The sequence below is a fragment of the Bicyclus anynana genome, chromosome 8 (assembly GCF_947172395.1).
Source record: "Bicyclus anynana chromosome 8, ilBicAnyn1.1, whole genome shotgun sequence".
NCBI classification, from domain to species: Eukaryota; Metazoa; Arthropoda; class Insecta; order Lepidoptera; family Nymphalidae; genus Bicyclus; species Bicyclus anynana.
Genome location: NC_069090.1, coordinates 11,275,189 through 11,296,777, shown reverse-complemented (window position 1 = coordinate 11,296,777; position 21,589 = coordinate 11,275,189). Strand labels below are relative to the sequence as shown.

Below are 21,589 nucleotides of genomic sequence, written 5' to 3'. Positions count from 1 at the left end.
CAAGTCGTGTGGCAGCATGTAGTTTTTTATTTTTTAAGGACAAATGTTCCAAAACGTATATCGATTTCTTCTCTCCAGCAATACCTATATGAGATGTATTTAACTTTTCCTGTGGATGTTTCTTATTGTATCGTTTCACTGCTGCCAGTAGTTCATCTCTTACCCTGGGGCTCGATAATTTTAAGACAATACTTCGCGGCCGCTGGGAGTGCGTATCAATTTTAGCAACTCTGTGGTAGTTTAGTATACTCCCCACCGGCAGGTCGCAAGAGACAACTGCAGCCATCTGCTGAACAATGTTAAGGATGTTCTCGTTTTTATTTTCCGGAATACATTGCAATTCTATGTAACAATCCCTAGCCTGTTGTTCGAGTAGATCCAATTTACTATTAAGTTCGTTCATTTGAGATTGTAATCCTTGATTTTCAATAGAGAGATGAGAAATTGTTGTTGCAGTATTTTCGATAGACCCTTTTTGCGTATCATGAGCATCAGACAGGAATTGCACTGATTTGGTTAGCTCATCTACATCTTCCCTTAGGGTGCTAAACTTTCCTCCAAGAACTCTCACTTCCTTTTGAACTTCAGATAGTTTGAAATCAAATTTATCCAGGCTTGCTTGCTGATTATCAAAGTGTTCTTTCATTTCCCGGCGTAAATTCCTAATTTCCTGTATTATAATACTCTGATCCGAATTCCCCACACCTAATTGTGGTAGTGGTAAAGGAGTATTGTCAGGAGACTGCTGTCTGCGAGTTTTGTTTTGAATGGGCGTATTAGAATTATCTTGTTTAGGTTTACTCACTGCACAGGACGGACAGATCCATGTAGCTCGACTAAACGAGATAGTGTCATCATAATTAACACATTCATGGTGGTACCAAACAGCACAAGTGGGTGTGGAACACTTAATCCTCTTCTGAGTAACAAGTACATTGTTTTTACAAGCACCACATATGCCAACCATATTGAAAAGTTCCGCTCACCTTGCTTATATTTTATATGTTTAATTTGTTAACAAAACTTTCCTTGCCAGGTTTAGACCATGTACTCATTCAGATCACTGCTGGCCACCAGCTCGGTGCGCCCTGAGAGTTATAGAAAATGTAGTTCATGTAGGTAGGTAGTAGGTAGTTGAAACAACAACACTTCACTGAGTCTATTATATCTTTGAAAAACAATCCAGTACTTGTTTTTAATGTCATAAATATTGATATAAATAATGCACTAGAATTTTTAAAACTCTAATTTCATCACTAATTCACTGAATTATTTCACTATCTTTGACGTATACGAAATTGGGATTCTATGTAAAAATGTCATCCGGTACTTACTGGTGGATATCACATAGTAGGTAAATGACATTTTGTCAATTGATTTGATGTTTATTTTTTTTAAATTAAACCGACTTCAAAATCACAAAAATAAACTAAAAAGCGAAAAATTACATCGTGCTACGTTCTGATCACTTTGAAGGCGGTGCCAAGCCAGTGGTGTATTAATTAAGGCAGTTTCTGAAAGAAGCATGGGAAAGAACCGTCTGAAAATCCTAAAACTTCATGATTTATACAGCTCGAGTGTGTCACTGTGTTTGTATATTTATTTTAAATTTTAATACGATTTAAAAAACAAAAAAAAACACGCGTCGATTTGAGAGCCTACTCCTTTTATTTTAATTCGGTTAAAAATAGTGAATAAGCTAGCAATTGACACTGTATAATTTTATTGTATTTATCTGTGAACTTGCAGATACCCGCGACTTCGCCCACGTGGAGCCCTTCGATAAAAGCTTCTAAATATCCCACCGTGCAAGTTTTTCTCAAAGGGAAAAATCCCAGGTGTCTTAACTTATTCCGACAGATCAATAATTATTTACTTTACACGAATAACAGCCAGAGGTTATTCACGAGATTCCTGTATTCATATTAGTAACGATTTTCGTACTTTACGAACGAGCTTAATAATGATTTCGCAACCCCCGAGCGGTCGTTGAACTTTGTACCAGATTGAAACATCACCAAGAGAATATTTAATCATGCGAGATACCATAAAATGAGGAGAAACATTTTGTTAAAAAATTAGAATTCAGGCTCAAAAGGTCGACGCACCGAAAAAGAAATGAAACCTGCGAAAACATTCTGGTTGATAAATGTAATTATTTTGGTTAAAATTATATGGTAGGTATTTAATTTATATACGATTGAATAAAATATAAAATACTAGCAGAACCTCGCGGTTTTACCCGTATAGTTCCCATTCCCAAGGAAATACGGGGATAAAATATAGCCTATTACTCGTATGTATGTATATTATACAAAAATACAAATCTATATTTTTAAGTGGGATACGAGAAAGGAGATGATGATGACAAATCTTTCTTCTTAAAATACGAACGTGTAGAACGTTTTTTTTCAAATTATGGTATGACAAAATGGCATTGAAGGTGTTTTTTTAATTTGAAAGGAAGGAAGGAATTTTTGTAGTCTGTAGAAAAATGTATTGTATGACTTAAATTATAAAAATATCTGATTTTCATAAGGGTCTCGTAATAAGAAGAATATTTTTTTAACTTCCAGCAACCAGCGAAAGCTGAGGTCGATCGCTAGTTTTCTAGTCTTTAAAATAATATATCAATCTGGAAAGCGATAAAGTACATACAACGTACGTAACACAAGACCTTGAACTGTCCTACAAAACATCCAATCATTTATCGTAATCACCTGTAATAGTAGACTATAAATAGCGTGAAAAACACAACATCTTGTACAAAACGAAGTAATTTTACTATTCAAATCAATGTGACTGTCGATACGGCAATTACATAAATAAAGGAAATGATTAAAACAGCTATCAATCTAAATATACTAACAGACATGAGACAATTATTTTGCATTATTTGCTCATTATATTTTTTTTTTTTGGAATGAAAAAATACGTTGTGATAGAAGATAAGATGTAAGGTACTAAAAGGAGATAGTCCATTTCAGATCCACTCTTGTACCACGTATCATTAAAATTAAAAAATACAAGGATCTTATTAAAATTTGTTAAAGTGAATAAATATAACTAAATAAAAAGAAATAAATAAAATTAAAACCCAAGTTTTCGAGTTATATCAAGATGGCGCCCTCAAAGCAACTTTGACATGACAATTGACAGCAAACGTCAAATCGATTACTGCATTGAAAACGTCATCAATCCGCCATTATTACCCATATTAGTGTTGCATTTCTTGGGAGATAATGAATATTATTTCGAAAGAATTAATGTAAATTCGTAGATTTGTATAATAAAAGATAGTTAAAAAAAATATCTTCTTTTATTTTCGCTAGGGTACAATGACTGGACCTGGGCTCCATACAATTTTGGACCATCTCATTTAGAAAAGTGTGCTTAGATTGTTTGGACACGTATAGAGAAAATAAATAAAAGTACTAAAAAAAGGACTCATTTAGGTGAATGGAAATGTTGGAAAGGGAAGGACAAGGCGAACATTCCTAGTCCGAATCCGGAAGTCTCAATAAAATATTCCGAAAAATATTGGTGTGAATTTACAATTTGCAGAAAACCATAATCGTCGAGTCAGAGTTACCTAAAGATTGGTCATTAATTACCCGACTGCAAGAAGGGTTATGTTTTTCGTAATTATAGTAGAAAGCAATTAGAAAACAGTCGGTTCTTCTACATTATTTAATAGGTCCCGACTGTTTTCCAATTGCTTTCTACACTTCTGGACTGAGCTTGTTTTTTTTCTTTTCAGTTCTTTTATACTTTATGCAGTCGGATTTTTATTTGTTTAATTAATTTTTTTTTTCTAGCATCGAAAGCCTTCATCGAAAACGTGTAGTGGACAAATAAAACAATGACCGACGACGCCACTATGACGTTGCAGTGTCGTTTTTAATTAGCCGCTGCAATCAGAGCTTGCGATCTAGTTTCAACGTGCTTTGATCAACATTCAGCCGAACTGAACAATATGCAGATTATTTGTATAAGTAAAAACAGCAAAGAAAAATTCCCGTTTTAAAATCGAATGAAATATAAAAAAGACATGTTTTAATTTTAATAACGTAATTTGCTATTTTCAATCCATAAAAAAATATAAAAGTATAGGATGGATGGCTGGCTAAAACAGCCTTGCCAGCCCAGTTTGAGATGCGATTACTCGTATCAAAGAGATAAAATGAAAAGAGGAAGTAAAGTAAAGACCTGCATGATAAATGATAACACAGAGCTCAAAATCCCCACGTTATCACATGGAAGTGTTTGTCGAACCTTGTTAAATTCTTCTTCCGACAATAGGGATGATGACAGTTTTTTAAATTGTATATAAATTAAGAGGATACTAATAGTAAAGCAATTTTGTAAAAGGAACAGGGTATCTGCGATCATTACTTTCGGAGCTACAGGTATTTAAAGAGTCAGATTTGCGACGCTGCCGCGGATCCCTGAAAAACGCCCCATACAAAATGGCTCGAACTAATGACGTCATAGGCAATGTAATGATCGTTAGATTTGTATGCACGTTCAAACAAAATTACCAATATATTTGTTATTTGTGCATTTATGCTTATAGTTTATTTATTAAAAAATGTCACATTTAATGTAAGGAAGCTAAAACTGTATGAATTTTCATCTAATTACGATAAAATATTTTGGACAGGTGTTCAGTTTTATTGGCTGTTAAGCCGTTAGCGCTGCAGGCATGATTTACCTACTGAGATTACTTGATCGTCAGTGGCTTACATTAACGGTACCTAACAGATACTTGATCGTGTGTTGGTCGCGATCGGCATGATGTCATGCACATCGTGACCAACACACGATCAGGCTGACAATAACGGTAACAGATACATCATTTACCTCAAACAGAAGCTTCAGGCAGTAATGTTAATTCACGCTCAGTTAAGCGGCAAATTGGTCACCGAATGGCGGAAGTAATGACGCCTTTATGTTTCGATAATATGTTAATATGTAGGTCACTTCCGAGACCTTGCGAATAAAATAATGCGTTTTATGTAAATCACAATCTTCACTCAAGTATATAAAAAGTAATTTGATAAGCTATAATAATATAGGAATTACATATTTGCATAGTCAAAAAAAAACATGCGTCTCAAACGGTGAAGGAAAAACATCGTGAGGTAACCGGCATACCTGAGAATTTTCTTAATTTTTTGCGTGCGTGAAGTCTGCCAATCCGCATTAGATCAGTGTGGTGGTAATACCTAACCACTCTCATTCTGAGAGGAGACTCGTGCTCAATAGTGAGCCGAATGAACATCGATTTTTTTTTAAATTAAATAATGCAGCTATTATGCGGCATGCAACTAAAACTTGTTAGGTGAAAGTTAAGAAAGGTTAGAAGCTTAGAATACATCCATAACAATTTCCTGTAAGGCCTATTTACGATGGAAAGCGCTTTCCGAGAATGGATATTACAGAAGAAACTATAAACATGAGTATTTAATAAGATCGACTTATGATTGAGTTATAATATTAGTATAGCTTATCTATACTAATATTATAAAGAGGTTATATTTTGACAGCCTCCGTGGCGCAGTGGTATGCGCGGGTGGATTTACAAAACGGAGGTCCTGGGTTCGATCCCCGGCTGGGCAGATTGAGATTTTCTTAATTTGTCCAGGTCTGGCTGGTGGGAGGCTTCGGCCGTGGCTAGTTACCACCCTACCGGCTAAGACGTACCGCCAAGCGTCTTAGCGTTCCGGTACGATGTCGTGTAGAAACCCAATGGGGTGTGGATTTTCATCCTCCTCCTAACAAGTTAGCACGCTTCCAACTTAGACTGCATCATCACTTACCATCAGGTGAGATTGTAGTCAAGGGCTAACTTGTAAAGGATAAAAAAGGTAAAGTTTTTGAGGTTCTTGTGTACAACTTTGGGCAACCTTTGGAGCGTTATATTTCATCCCCGTATGCCCCCGGGAACGGGAAACCCTGTGACGTCATGATAATTGACGATAAATTTAATGCAAATTGATATGCCTATTGCCTACATTTTTGAGAACCCTTAATTTAAACTGAAGAAGCAATTCAGACAATTTTGTCGAAGAACAAACCTTCTTCCTATATATATTTGTTTAGATTTTAAGTGACTCTCGACTCTAGTGAAGCGATTTTGAAGCCACGTTATTAGCGAGTGTTATAGGCTGTATTTTATCCCCATATTCCCACGAGAACGCGAACTACGCTGGTGAAACCGCGGGCATCTGCTAGGGTAATAAATTAGCAAAAATTCTACTCACCTATCGCAGCCACTGGTAAGCAGTTGAAGCAGTCCGTGAATGTTTTCCATAGTTTGATGTTGTACCTCCTTTTGCATTCGTCATAGAACCTGTGGGCAACATTTAAACATTTTAATCATCATCATCATCATTAACAACCTATATTCGGCTCACTGTTGAGCACGTGTCTCCTCAGAATGAGAGGGGTTACGCTAGCAAGTCCACCACGCAGGCTCAATGCGGATTGGCAGACTTTACACACGTAGAGAATTAAGAAAATTCTCAAGTATGCAGGTTTCCTCACGATGTTTTTCCTTCACTGTTTCCGACACAGTATGCCCGGCACCGGATTCGAACCTTTACCCTCTGAATTGAAGGGAGAGGTGATATGACATCTGGGCTATTTTTCTTTACAAGTTAGCCCTTGACTGCAATCTCAACTGATGGTAAGTCATGATGCAACCTAAGATGGAAGCGAGCTAATTTGTTAGGCGTAGGATGAAAATTTCGGTTTCTACACGACATCGTACCGGTACGCTAAATCGCTTGGTGGTACGTCTTTGCCGGTAACTAGCCACAGCCGAAGCCTCCCACCAGCCAGACCTGGACTAATATAGAAAACCTCAATCGACTTGGGAATCGAACCCAGGACCTCCGTTTTGTAAAACTACCGCGCATACCACTGCGCTCCGGAGGCCGTCATAGCTGAAAACGCCTAGTAGCTGCGTCGTTAGATTTACACCCTCTAGGTCTAATATTCGCGCCACGAGATATCTCGTCATGAGTAATAGACATGTCGACCAATAGCGTCGGCGTAAAATATCGCTCTCTCGTATCCTCCCATCGCTTCGAAAGAGGGAGAAATTTCGTTCAACCGCTATTGGTCGACAATGTATTTTTCTCATGACGAGATATTATGTCGTTCTCGCACGCTAGGTGTACCTACTAGAGTGTTATCGTTGATTTATAGTCCTTGACACTGACTTACACATCAAGATCAACTAGCGAGCTACGGTACACAAGTGATAAATCATGTAGTTGACACGCAAATATCAACTTTTTGCGTATCATTTCCTTATACACAAAGAGTAAAATTACATTCAGGGTGCATTTTAAGCGACTTTAGAGATTATTTTTTTTTAATAATAAATTTATTAGTTCAGTTAAAGTTTTGCCTTGTTTTGTCTGCAAAAAAAAAACAAGTTTCATGTGGTTTTTTATTATTAAACTAACGTGATGTTTCCACATGAAATAATGATAAAGCTTATGATTAAAAATATAGGAATAAAAAGTTGCCTAATAACTATGTGCTATTTCCTATTAAAAAGTGGATGCACAATCAGCGACCAAAAAACGTCCCCACTCAATGAGTGCCAAACATTCTTAGCACTCAATTCAAGTAGTTGCATTTGCAAATTCAACCTTAAACTCAATTCTTAAGGTTGAATTAGCTCTGAATTTGGGATTTTATTGAATATTGGACTATATTTAAAGGCCGTTAGGTAAAATTTTTATTTACCAATAATTTTAAAACTGTCAAAGCAAAATTGGCCAGTTTTTAAGTGAAATTTTCTACATGATTGTGCGTCCTTGTATTATAAGAGGTCAATGTATTTCAGACTATAATCTAGCCCTGTGCCAAATTTCATCCAAATCCGTTCAACCTTTCTGGTATAACTAACTCGACTTTGTTTTTTTATAAAGGTTTCATGTGTTGAAAAAAAAAACCCGTGTTTGTGTCCACCACAAAGATGAAGTGATGCTCGAACTTCGCCGGACGGTTTATGGCTTAAAAGTGTTTCACTTTTAGTCTGGCGTTCTGCCAGATAAAAACCCGGGGCTTATGGAATAAAGAACGTTCAATATTGGACCGGTATCAACAGCTTGCGAGACTTGAATAAAAAGCCAATCGGGAAAATTAACTTTCCAAAATGTAACGATGAAATATCCAACATTGCCAAATCAAATAATCTTTTTGAGATAAAAATGGAACCGACTTCAAAGACATATTTGAATTATTTTGATTTTAACACGAAAATACTAATCCTAGTTTCATGAAAATGAAATGGGACCAATCTGGAAGTAGTAATACTCTTCCAAACAAAAAAAGAATTATTAAAATTGATTAATAAATGACGAAGTTATAAGGTAACAAACATTGAAAAAAAAAAAGAAAAAACATGGCTGTCCCATATTATGCCAGAGGAAAACATTAAAAAATTACACTTTATAGATACTTAGACGGTTGGGGGTCTGGATCCTTAAAACCTGCTACCTCCCAAAGCGACTACGTTCCAAACTCCATAATCGGTACCGTACCTACTTACTTATGGTAGGAGCATGAGCTGACAAACTTTCAGCTTTTATATAATGACGTAGATCTGTGGGCTCTTAGTCCATTACACACGTTTAGTACAAAAGCCCCAACCGTTGTTTTTTTTTTCTTGAACTTATATTTGCTGTAGGCTATTTATTCGAACCCCAGCAGCGTCACAGTAGAATTTGGTCGAGTGCAACTCTGCCAGAGTAGATGAAACAGGGGACGAAACAGCTACGCTATCTGAGGCCCGTTGCGAATTTATTACATGGGGCCCAAGAAAATTCCCCATGCTGTATTTTTTTCAAATGTTAGATTACTTCTTAGCTCATCGCAAACTGTGGGACCCTTTCGAGCTATAGCTTCGAGGTTTGTGGCATACTTCGACATATTTTACCAATTCAAATCGTCATGGTCAGCCCTGCCACCCTGGACGTGGACCCGATACGCCATTGGACGTACAGTACGACCTCAGTGAGAGACGGACCTCGGCTTCGCGTTGAATAAGTTCATACCCATTATTATCTCGAGTTTATACTTAGATGAAAAGAAACAAAAAAACATCAACGCAAAAATTGACACATGTTTAGCGAGCAAAACCCAAATGACATATATTATTATTTACGAAGGCAAATAGCCGTGCGATGGGCCAAATTTAAGCTACATGGGTCAACGTTGGTAGGTACACTGGACGATTTGTATGTGTCCCACCTAGGGTTGCCAACCGTACTATATTATATAGTACTAGCGGACGCCCGCGACTTCGTCCGCGTAAATTTCGATGTCAACTTTACTACTACCCCTACCCTACCCTACCACTACCCCAACCCTACCCTACCCTACCACTACCCCAACCCTACCCTACCCCTACATCTACCCTACCCCAAACCTACCCCTACCCTACCCCTACCTTACCTACACACTACCCCCATCCTACCCCTACCCCCATCCTACCCCTACCCTCCCGGTACCCTATCCCTTTCCTACCCCTATCCCACCCGTACCCCTATCTCACGCCTATCCTACCCCTACCCTACCACTTCCCTATCCTACCCGTACCTCTACCCTACCACTGCCCTACCTCTACCCCTACCCTACCACTACCCTAAACCCGGCCCTAAAACTACCCTACCCCTACACTACCCCCACGCTTCCCTACCCGTACCCTACCCTACCCTGTAACTTCTCTATCTTACTCCTACCCTGAGCAAAATCAGTCCAGTCCTTCGAGAGTGGTGGTATGACCAAAAGGAATAGAGACTTCTATGCTAATAATATAATGTGTGGTTGTAGGAGGTAATCTCTGGATCTACTGGACCGATTTGGAAAATTGTTTTACCAATAGAAAGCTACGTTATTTGCGAGTGTCATAGGCTATGTTTGATCCCCATATTCACACGGGAACGGGAACTACGTCAATGAAAGCGCCGGGCGTCATATTGCGGAATTTCTGCGTCTTTTAGAAATTTTGTATTATCTCCGAAACTATTTAAGTAATTAACATACTGTAAAGGGCAAATCTTATCTCCATAATATCCTTGTGATTATTAAATAATTTATTTTAATAATAATTAAAGTTTAGTTGTATAAATAATGACGTAAACCTAAGTATATAAAATTCATAATTTTTAAAACACAAAAGGTACTATATCTGCTAATATATAGAAGATAGATATATGGTGTCGCGGACTTTTTTGTAGAACTTTTAAAGATACATAAAGTCTCCATACATTAATTTCAATTTTACACAATGGTTAAGGCAGCGCATGCGAATAAGTCTGCTTAAGAGGATTTTCGGTCCGACTTGTATGACAAAAACTGTGTTAACTCGGCGAATATATATCATACTAATATAAAATATAGCCTATAGCACTCCCCGATAATGTAGCATTCTACTGGTGAAAGAATTTTTGAAATCGGACTAGTAGTTCCAAAGATTACCCCATTTAAAAAATGTGACAAACTTACAAACTTACAAACTTTATAATATTAGTATAGAAGTATAGATTAGTATAGAAGTATAGATTGTACTAAATTTAGGGTCTGCGTATCTACTGTCGAAGAATTAATATATAATACGCAAAAATACTATATTTTTTACATTATGTAATGTATGTAACACTCTTATTCAGTGCCAATAAATTCAGTTTTTATAAAAACATACCTTATCAACCTATATACGGCTCACTGCTGAGTTCGAGTCTCCTCTCAGAATGAGAGGGGTTAGGCCATTACTCCACCACGCTGGCCCAATGCGGATTGGCAGACTTCACACACGCAGAGAATTAAGAAATTCTCTGGTATGCAGGTTTCCTCACGATGTTTTCCTTCACCGTTTGAGACACGTGATATTTAATTTCTTAAAATGCACACAACTGAAAAGTTGGAGGTGCATGCCCCGTACCGGATTCGAACCCACACCCTCCGGAATCGGAGGCAGAGGTCATATCCACTGGGCTATCACGACTTATAAAAACATATAGGCAACAAATATATTATGTTCGTCTACTTTTTACTTATTCTTTATAGTACTTTATTATTATTATCTCTAGTGTACAATATTTTTTACAGCTTAAATATGGCAACCCTAGACCCACCATGAGTCATACTGTCACATCAGCGCGGTGAAAACTGGAAACATTCCAAATCGACGCAACGACACTCGTATCTCGTACGTAATTTCCGGGCGATGTAAACATGGCAAAACGACCACGCCTCTTCCTACCAATCGCAATCGAAAGAGAGAACAATATTTACGATTGCCTGCATTGGTCGGCAATGTCTTGTAGACATTGCGAGGCCTACTAGGAACTTTGGGCAATCGATATAGATCCCTCTAGTTCCTGACAGACCACCAACCGATAACCAAGTTCCTCGATTAGAAGTGGTAGTAATATTCATTATTTGTTATTGTGGAGGCTAGGTATCAGTATTGGTATAAATAAGAGGGTATTTTATGTCTTGAGCTGAGTTGTTTGTTTGGCAGCGTATACACCGTCACGCTGCCAGTCGTGTTAGCGATTTTGTGCAATAATGTTTTGTGTTGTAATTATTGTTCATCATAAATTGTTTAGTATGGGCATGGAGAACATGTCGGGCAGGGAAGATGGTTAATGCATTCTGAAAGGATCCTATAAACCTACTCCAAAGTCAAAAGTCCTGGGACCTGCTCGACGTCCTCTACAACAAAATAATGGTATGATTACTGTTGCTGCTAGCCGTCATGTCACATTAGTGATGAACAAAAATGCAGCAAATGTCTAAAATTATAAAGAGGTAAAGTTTCTAAGTTTGTGAGGTTGCAGGTTATCTCTGGATGTAAAGAACCAATTTTGAAAATTATTTTACCTATAGAAAGAGACGTTATTTATGAGTGAGTGTGTCATAAGCTATATTTTATCCCCAAATTCCCACGGGAACGGAAACTACGCGTGGCGTCTACTAGTTAGGCTACATACACGAGTAAACCAGGTGTAAGGTTAGTCAATTTAATGAGGTAAGGAATGGGGTCAAGTATAAAAATTAACGATCAACAATAAGGTAATCCCCCGTATTGGTCCTTCACTTATTTATTTTTATTGCAATTTCAACACAATCTTATCTCAATGATAAGGTAAATATAGCAAAATGATAGTGTCATTGCTTTTCTTAACTTGACATCTGAATTTCTGCCGTTTTCCAGAATTAGTTGTAACTGGAAACTTTTTTAGAGTTCCTTAGGCAACAAGGAACCCTTATAGTTTCGCCATGTCAGTCTGTCCGCGCTTTAGCTCAGAGACTAGATACAACTAGAATGCTAAATTATTGCATATAGTACTATGGTACATAAAGTACGTCGACAAATCATAAAATATTTATTTTTTTGGGTACCTATCTAAAGATTTTATACTATAGATATGTTACCCGTACGTACGTATACGTTTTTGCCTACAAAATCACCGCAATAAGTGATCCGAATTATGCTACTCCACTGAGCGCACACATGCACATTTTTTTTGTTTACTTATATTACATATTTATGTATATACTTATAGTTTTACACTTTCTGAACACACAATTGGACATTGTAGACAATATATGTATTATTTGTTTAAATAACTGTAGTTGTTAACAATGTTACTGAATGAAATTAAGACAATTAGCCACTTTTGTTCGCCTCAGTTTCGACGCGCTACTGACATATCTAATAGTTATAAAATCTTTGATCTACTCTACATAAAGTGCGGATGAATTGTTTTTACTCGTTTATCTCATAGTGTCTGCAAAAGAAAGCCGAGCCGATTAATTCCACGAATATTTGACTAATGCCTACCTAACCATAGTAAACAAACATAAAGATATGTATTTAAAACGTAAAATGACTATGTATAAAAAATATAAAGCTGTCATGTAAAAAGATAAGTGATATTGAAAAAATAAATGGCGAAAGAACGATAACACGTCCATGATAGGAGTGTCATCGTACGCTACGTGAACATTAATCATAGTCAATTTTATCTACATAAATAATCTAATCGATTTTAATGAATGATGTCATATTTAACCCTCGACGCAAAGGGGTGTTATAAAGCTAACGTGTGTTTTTGTGTAAGGCTGCCAGTCCAGCTAAGCGGAGCCAAGCAGCGGAGCCAAGAAACGGAGAAATATTAACCAATAGAATTGCACCTAATCTCCGCTCCTCTTTATACTATTAGTATAGAAGTATAGATTTATATATTTTTTGCTACAAGTGGATATGAGAATAGACGTACGGTATTAGCGTTTTATATTTAAAATCCATGACTTTTCTGAGATCTGCTTAGGACCGTGGAGCTATTTGAGGCCTTGGCTTTGACTTTACCATATAACTACTATGAGTTAACCAAGCTTAAAAGCCTTAATAAAGAACAGTGTTACACGCAATTATAAAGATCAAAATAATCGACACGCAATATAACGAACTCGAACACCTATCGACCTTCGCAATGAATCAGTACAGTGACTCACGCGTACTGCTATTAGATCACGCAAGGATCTCTACTGGGGTTGATATTGTTTATAGTGGATGCACCTTGTGTCAACGAAAAAAAATCACATAAATATTAAGGAGTAAATTGTGGATGTCTGTAGGTTTATGTTATCAGTGGCGTGCATAATGTTTATAACTAGGGTATGCACTATAAGTAAAAACAGCATTGGTTTGTAATGAGTCCTAAGGTTAGGCGGTGCATTTTTGCATATATGAAGTGTACGCCACCATATGTTATTACTAACTCCTCATCGCAATTACTGAACAGTTTTGGCTAAAATTTGGATTTGTGGGGGGGAGGTCGACCAACACTGCGCTTTCCGGTTCGGAGTCGCTATTCCAGCACCTTGGGACCCCAACGTCCATCGCCTCTTCGAACTATGTGGCCTGCCCATTGCCACTTCAGCTTTGCGACTCGTTGAGCTATGTCAGTGACTTTAGTTCGTCTGCGGATCTCCTCATTTCTATTTCGATCACGCAGAGAAACTCCAAGCATATCTTGCTCCATCGCCTGCTGAGTGACTTTGAGCCTTCTAATAAGGCCCATATAGTTAGGTCGCTAACTAACTACTAATGTAAAGGTAAAGGGGTAGAGAAGTTTATGAGTTTATGTGGTAATCTCTGGATCTATTAACCGAACTTTAGAATATTGTTTTACTAATAGAAAGCTAGTAGATTCACCAAGTAGGTAATTTGTGGAATCTATTTTATCTCCGTATTCCTACGGGAACGGGTACTACGGCGGGCGAAACCGGAGTGTCTGATAGTAATGAATATAACCAGGCGTTCTTTTGTTCATTGATTATTTCTTGACTCGACAATATTTACTTGAGCATTGTAAAGTCAATATTCCAAGATTCTTCCTGAGATCTTTATTTTTGTGATAGAACAATACAAGGTTTTTATTCGGTGCTGGATTACCCGCTTGGGTTTGTCGGCAATTTGCGGTAAATAGCAAAATAACTCAATTATTCATTAAACTATAAGTAATAAAATGTTTAAAAATAACTATCAAATAAAATAGTACCAGATGTGCAGGAAGTAATAAAAAAAAAATTGTTTATTCTAGAAACACACAATATTTTGATTGCCACATATTCTATTAGTGGCGTGCACTTCATACATGCATCAAAGTACTGCATACCATAATAGATGTTTTTCTTAATACTTTTAAATGCAGATTTTTCCAGTTCGGCTAATTTTTCTTACTAGTGCATACCCTGATCGACAACCAAAAGCAAGCCACTGTATTTTATATTATAAAAACATAAAAATTATGAGTTTTTGATGTTGTAGGGGCTATTCACTGGATCTACTGAACTAATAACAAAAGTCACATTTATGTTATTTGTTATTATCTGTCTGTATTTTATTCCTGTATTCCCATGGGAACGTGAAGGGCGTGAAACCGCAGGGCGTATGTTACATTTTATAAAGGCTAAAAGCTAAATTTATTGCTCAGTGTAATTACTATTACACTGAGCAATAAATTTATGGTGGTGAGCAGTGATAGCCCAGTGGATATGACCTCTGCCTCCGATTCCGGAGAGTGTGGGTTCGAATCCGGTCCGGGGCGTGCACCTCCAACTTTTCAGTTGTGTGATTTTAAGAAATTAAATATCACGTGTCTCAATCGGTGAAGGAAAACATCGTGAGGAAACCTGCATACCAGAGAATTATCTTCATTGTCTGCGTGTGTGAAGTCTGCCAATCCGCATTGGGCCAGCGTGGTGGACTATTGGCCTAACCCCTCTCATTCTAAGAGGAGACTCGAGCTCAGCAGTGAGCCGAATATGGGTTGATGACGATAATTACTATTCAACAATCCACCCGTGACTGTATCCATTTCCCATGACAGTCAGTTGTAATTAGAGCAGTTGGTAGACAGTTCAATTACTTACTTGTATGTCATTGCTTTTACTATTTACTCCATATGAACGTTTGTCAGATAATTTTCCGTCATAGCAGAAATCTTTAAAGGGCTACAATATGTGTATTGGTTGCTGGATCATGGAAAATTATTTTTTTGGTTTTATTACTGCCGTGATAGCCCAGTGGATATGACCTCTGTCTCTGATACCGGAGGGTGTGGGTTCAAATCCAGTCTGGGGCATACACCTCCAACTTTTCAGTTGTGTGCATTTTAAGAAATTAAATATCACATGTCTCAAAGGTGAAGGAAAACATTGTGAGGAAACCTACATATCAGAGAATTTTCTTAATTCTCTGTGTATGTGAAGTCTGCCAATCCGCATTGGACCTGCATGGTGGTGGTCATAGATACTATCAATTTCAAGTGATTTTCTCCTAGGGGGCTTAGGTGACAATGTTTGACTCTATGATTGTCAATATCAGATGTTAATGATAATAACCAGGGTAACAGCTTATCAGTTATCATGCTTGTTGATGTGTTACACTGCCAACTTCCCAAATCTGCTGCTGATACACAATTTGATGGAAGAAATAGCTTTATAAACTTGTACCCGCTTAGCACACAAGCAATATGATTTTATAGGATAATATTTTTATTGGCATCAATATAGAAATGGGCTTACTGCAAAAGCAAGAGTTACAGAACTTGTTATTGCATCTTTTATCAGTTTATAACTCATGGCTGGGATAAAATTTGAAACAGAGATAGATTATAGCTACTTTTATCCTGATATTGCCATGGCAACTATATCTACGCAGGAAAAACCATAGAGCATAGATGTATAATAGCCATAATATATATAGTATAATAGCGCATTGGCAAAATAGGTATACATAGTATAATAGCGTAGTGGTATGTGCAGTGGATTTACAAGATGGAGGTCCTGGGTTTAATCCCCAGCCGAGCCAATTGAGATTTTCTTAATTGGTCCAGGTCTGGCTGCTGTTAAGGCTTTGGCCGTGGCTAGTTACCACTCTACTAGCAAAGATTTAACGTTCTGGTATGATGTCTTGTAGAAACCGAAAGGGGTGTGGATTTTTATCCTCCAACAAATTAGCCCACTTAGATTGCATCATCACTTGAGATTGTAGTCTTGTGAAGAATAAAAAAATGTCATACAATAAACATGTGCACTTTAAAAACCCATTTATACACATTATATTTGCAACAATACTTTCACTATTGCATCATTACCATGGAAAATAATCACAATAGAATGAGCTATCTAAGTTCACTTAATGTAATGACTTACCCATAAATCCTATTAATGCTAGCACACTCATGATTCCCTCGTAGTAAGAAGAAGTTCTCTGGATACTTAATCTTATATGCCAGTAGTAAGCATATGGTTTCTAAAGACTGTTTCCCACGATCAACATAGTCTCCGAGGAACAAATAATTGGACTCTGGTGGGAAGCCGCCGTATTCAAACAGCCTTAACAGGTCATAGTACTGGCCGTGGATGTCACCTGCGAACATCAAAACCATTTTTAACACTTACAATATCCCAATAAACTAATGATTTTAAACATATTTCGTGGTTGTTCATTATGAATATTATTTAAACGGTACATACCACGATCAAACGTGGGTCGTGATCACGATCCATGCAACTGGGTCGAAATATCGACATTAAAAATCTCGTTTTATCGTGTTATATACCCGCTACATGCTGTTTTCTTTTGTTCTTTCTATCTGCAATCACTTATCTATATATTTTATACTAATACTAGCGGCCGCCCGCGACTTCGTCCGCGTGAAAATCGATGTAAAACTTTCAACTACCCCTACCCTCTACCCCTACCCCTTTCATTTTTTAATTTTTTTCTGTCATAAGAACCTTCTCCTGACAAAAACAAACACATCAAAAAAATAAATAGTGAAATTGGTCCAGCTGTCCACGCGTGATGGCTATATTTTATCGATGTCTCTTTTTATGGGAATGAGATCACACGGATGGAACCATGCTGCATACGTTAGTTAGACTATAAGTTATGTAACTTCAGGCAAATTCTGAGTGGTGAGATATGGCTCTGTCAACTAGCCATCAAGGTTAGCTAAGGTAAGTTAAATCACAATGTTTGCAGTTTTTTGTGGTTTATGCATTTGTTTCTGATTTTGTGACTATTAGCATTTTTAGATATTGGTGGCTTTCATTGTTACAAGTAACCCAGAACCCCATGGAACATTACTGATAATTTATTAAACATGGCTAAAATTTACTTGATACAACATCAGAGTATGCCCGACTAGTTTCAAACCCATATGTGGCATAGAACCAGCTCATGATTAAGGGCCCTGTATATTATGTTATGTTGGGTCCTTTCCTTGTAAAATGTGTTGGATTTACTGCAGATGTCCAATACAAATTAAAACATAACATTCCATATAAAAGCAAAGGAGTAATTATGATGATTAAGTAGTAATGATTAAGCTGGCAATTGTGTCAATCTTCTATCCAAGAATCAAAAAGACAGACCAATTCTTTTGTGGATGCAACATGGATTATAATCCTATGCTGAATTGTGTATGCTTTGCTTTTGCTTGGACTGAGACTATGACTAACACACCAAATTATGATGCAATTGTAACACTGCTGTGATATGTTTTTGTATACTGTGCTTTGTGTTCAGAGCGGACTCTAATGTTGGGGCATGTTATACTTTTCTGACTCTAAATGTAATATTTAAAAGAGCAATGAACTGAAAAACAATACAATAGGTATAGAGTTTTTGATGCCTATCAAAAAGTTCCTTGGCTTGTTTGTTAGTAAATAAAGTGACATCATGCTGATAATGTGATGCCACGTTTGTTGCTTGATTTTTATTAAGCAAACAAATTATGTGCTAATCTTTACACAACATGTAAATAACAACACATGCAAGGACATCGCTGAGAAGAGACGTGAGGGTTAGTTGCCCCCCCAAATATACAAAGCAACTAAATCCAACAATTGCTTTAGATGTAGAGTGCTATAGTTTGTGAAAAGCTGAATTATTTTATTGACAATTATCTATAATATTATTAATGTGCCACCCTCACTAAAGTGTCTCTCAGATAGCATGGTGTGGGTGACAGTTTGTTTGTCTTTTTCGCTCATGAAAGTTGGCCACGTTTCAAGTTAATTGCACATATTATGGACGTCATTAGGCATCTGTCACCATACCCATGCTATCTGAAAACTCTCTAGGTTATAGACTGCCCTTGCAGGCTAATTGCTAGTAACATCCTTGAACACATGACATGATGACATGACATGACAAAGGTGTGTTCGATACTCCTTCTTTTTGAGTTTTGGACTTGACTTGCTAAGGTGGTTGAGACTTCAGAATAGTACTTAGTATCCACCTGTTTAGAGATTGCATTTCTGACAGATTGTGATCAAAAAGGCAATGTAATATTGAACTGGTGTACAAGGTTGTTGAACTGTGTTGTTTCAAGGTTATGCCAACTGTTTGTCTTTGTAGTGATGAGACATAAAACGAGACAATTGTAATTGAATATGTTTGTCCCATTCAATCACAACCTGTCAGAAACGTAAACTCTGGGCGGCTGGATTTAAGGCATTGATGTTAAGATTTGTAATCTCTGAGCAGCCAGATTTTAGGCATTGAGATGTGTGGCACAATTTGAAAATAAATGTAATTTGTCTCTTTCTTTAAAACATGTAGTGTGTAGTGCGTTCTTAGTTTGAATTTAAGAATACACAAGAGAAAGTTAACAATATATTATTCATTTAAATAGGTCTACACAACACCAACCTTTGGCATGCCTATATAATTTGTTTACATCACTGACAGTGATTGTATAACACAGTGTTTTCAGATCAAAAGTCAATTGTGCAGTAACATAAATATAGTTTACACTGCAGCATGACTTCAACAAGTGATACAGCAACATATATCATAGCATTTCCACTTCCATGGAAATTTATTAAATGAACAAGGATTTTATTTCTAAAGTGGATGATTTAGCTTAGACACACTGTATATTAGCTAAAATAATACCTAGTTTGTCAATTAGTTATCTAACAATTTAAGAGCCGTGATAGCCCGGTGGACATGACCTCAGCCTACGATTCCGGAGGGTGTGGGTCTGAATCTGGTGCAGGGCATGCACCTCTAACTTTACAGTTGTGTACATTTTACGAAATTAAATATCACGTTTCTCAAACTGTGAAGGAAAACATTGTGAGGAAACCTGCACACTGCAGTCTGCCAATCTACATTGGGCCAGCATGGTGGACTATTAGCCTAACCCCTCTCATTCTGACAAGAGTCTCGAGCTCAGCAGTGAGCCGAATATGGGTTGATAACGAAGACAGTAATTTATTGACAAATTATTGTTTTGTAGTGCATTGAAAAAGCTTATACATTGATTGTTACCATCATAAGAGTAACTTCTTGGTATTTCAAGCACACTAAACAGTAAATATAGTTTTTCTATAATTTAGGTCCAAATTGTCCAATATTATACAATTATCTTAGAAAAATTTCATAAGTAATGAGTCATGTACTGATAGATTATGACCGATTAAACCTTTGTCATGTAACTACTTCCTTAAATCCTTAATAAAACGCTGAACATACAATAAAATTCATCTTGAGATTTTATTACAGCCTTGACGCGAAAGTTGTTGCATACAATGGAATAGGTCACAACAATTTCTATGCTATAGAATTCGAAAGTTGAATGCCTACAGTGAAGCTTCATTCACAAATCATCAATTAAGTACTCACCGCATATTTTTAACGGTGCCTCCAATTCAAGTAATATCGGTTGTGAAAGGAATATTTCTCGTGATTTCAAGCATAGCCCTTTAATCTCGATTTCCGTTAACTGTACATTCATACCAGGCTTCTCGCCTCGTACTGAAAACCAAATATAAACATATCACTAACACTTTAGGAAATTCACAATAAAACACTCAATGTTCATCACACCAATAGATAAACCAAAGAAATATCACGGAAACACCTCAAATTCACTGTAAATTTAACTTAGTAACGATTTTTGTCCTTTACCTTTTAATAATTTTTTTATTACATTATCGATGTTTAACTCATCTGTGTCTCTGTCAGCCATCGGATAAACTGTTTGTGCACGAAATATGGCTAAATATTACAAGTAATGAAAGGGGGATGTTTAAGATTTTCGCCGATATAGAAAAATTGAAACCTATTTCAATTCTCGGCTCAGAAATTTTAATGGCGGAGAAACATCACTCACACACACAAACAAGAGCTGAGAAACACATCATCAGTGTGCTCAGCTATGAAAAATAAATATCCCTAAAGTAAACAAATTTATTTTGGCACTAAACCTTACTAAACATTAATTCCATTTTATTATCCGAAAAAAATAGACTGGTATTTTATAATATTCTTGTTATTTGCAATCATAGTTAAAATCTAATATTTTAGATTTTAAATTATCTAGGAACTATCAGGAACTATAGTAAATATAAATATTTTAACGTAAAGAATATAACCAACAAAATATTATTTTATTTATTATAAATTTAAATTTAATATACTGTGTAATTTTTACTTTTAATTTATATATTTTATTCGTCATTCTAGTGTACGGAATATAAGATTGTCATACAATAACGTAAGTTAATATAATAAATACCAACAAACTTCAAATACCTAAAAGTACATCCGAAATTAATAAATAATAACCGATAAAATCATATCATAAGTAGTCGTAATTGATAAGCTCTCCTTTTATTTGTCGGTTTTAAAAAAAGAAATAACTTTTTTTTGTATATTTATTTATTATATCTTTGTTTATAAATTATTGTTTGAAGATTTATCGCTAACATGTGTGTGAGAAACTAAGCAAAAGGAAAAGGTATTTTTAAGATTAAAAAAATAAAAAAGAGCATCTACTCAGAGCTACTACTTATAATTAAAACTAAAGTATATTTAGTTTTAATTATAATTAAAAACAATTATTTTACCAACTATGTATATTACTTTGTTCATGAGATCTTTAAGAAAATACATAATTACATGAACATTATTGTTTTATGCGTGATATTTTATTTGAGAACCGTTTTTAAAACAAAAATAATAAAATAT

At 36.3% G+C, this 21,589-nt stretch overlaps 1 protein-coding gene across 1 annotated transcript in view; it reads right to left on the bottom strand.

Annotated features, from left to right (window-relative positions):
* The window catches only part of LOC112048418 (serine/threonine-protein phosphatase alpha-2 isoform), a 31,907-nt gene extending 11,151 nt beyond the window's left edge, over positions 1-20,756 (bottom strand). Inside the window, exons 1-4 of the mRNA XM_052882976.1 lie at positions 20,528-20,756; positions 20,243-20,374; positions 16,756-16,972; positions 6,267-6,355 (exon numbers count right to left, since the gene is read on the bottom strand). Coding sequence (XP_052738936.1) covers positions 6,267-6,355; positions 16,756-16,972; positions 20,243-20,374; positions 20,528-20,588 — 499 coding nt within the window. The 5' untranslated portion in view covers positions 20,589-20,756. The remainder of the gene's footprint in view (positions 1-6,266; positions 6,356-16,755; positions 16,973-20,242; positions 20,375-20,527) is intronic.
* Between the last annotated feature and the right edge of the window lie 833 nt (positions 20,757-21,589).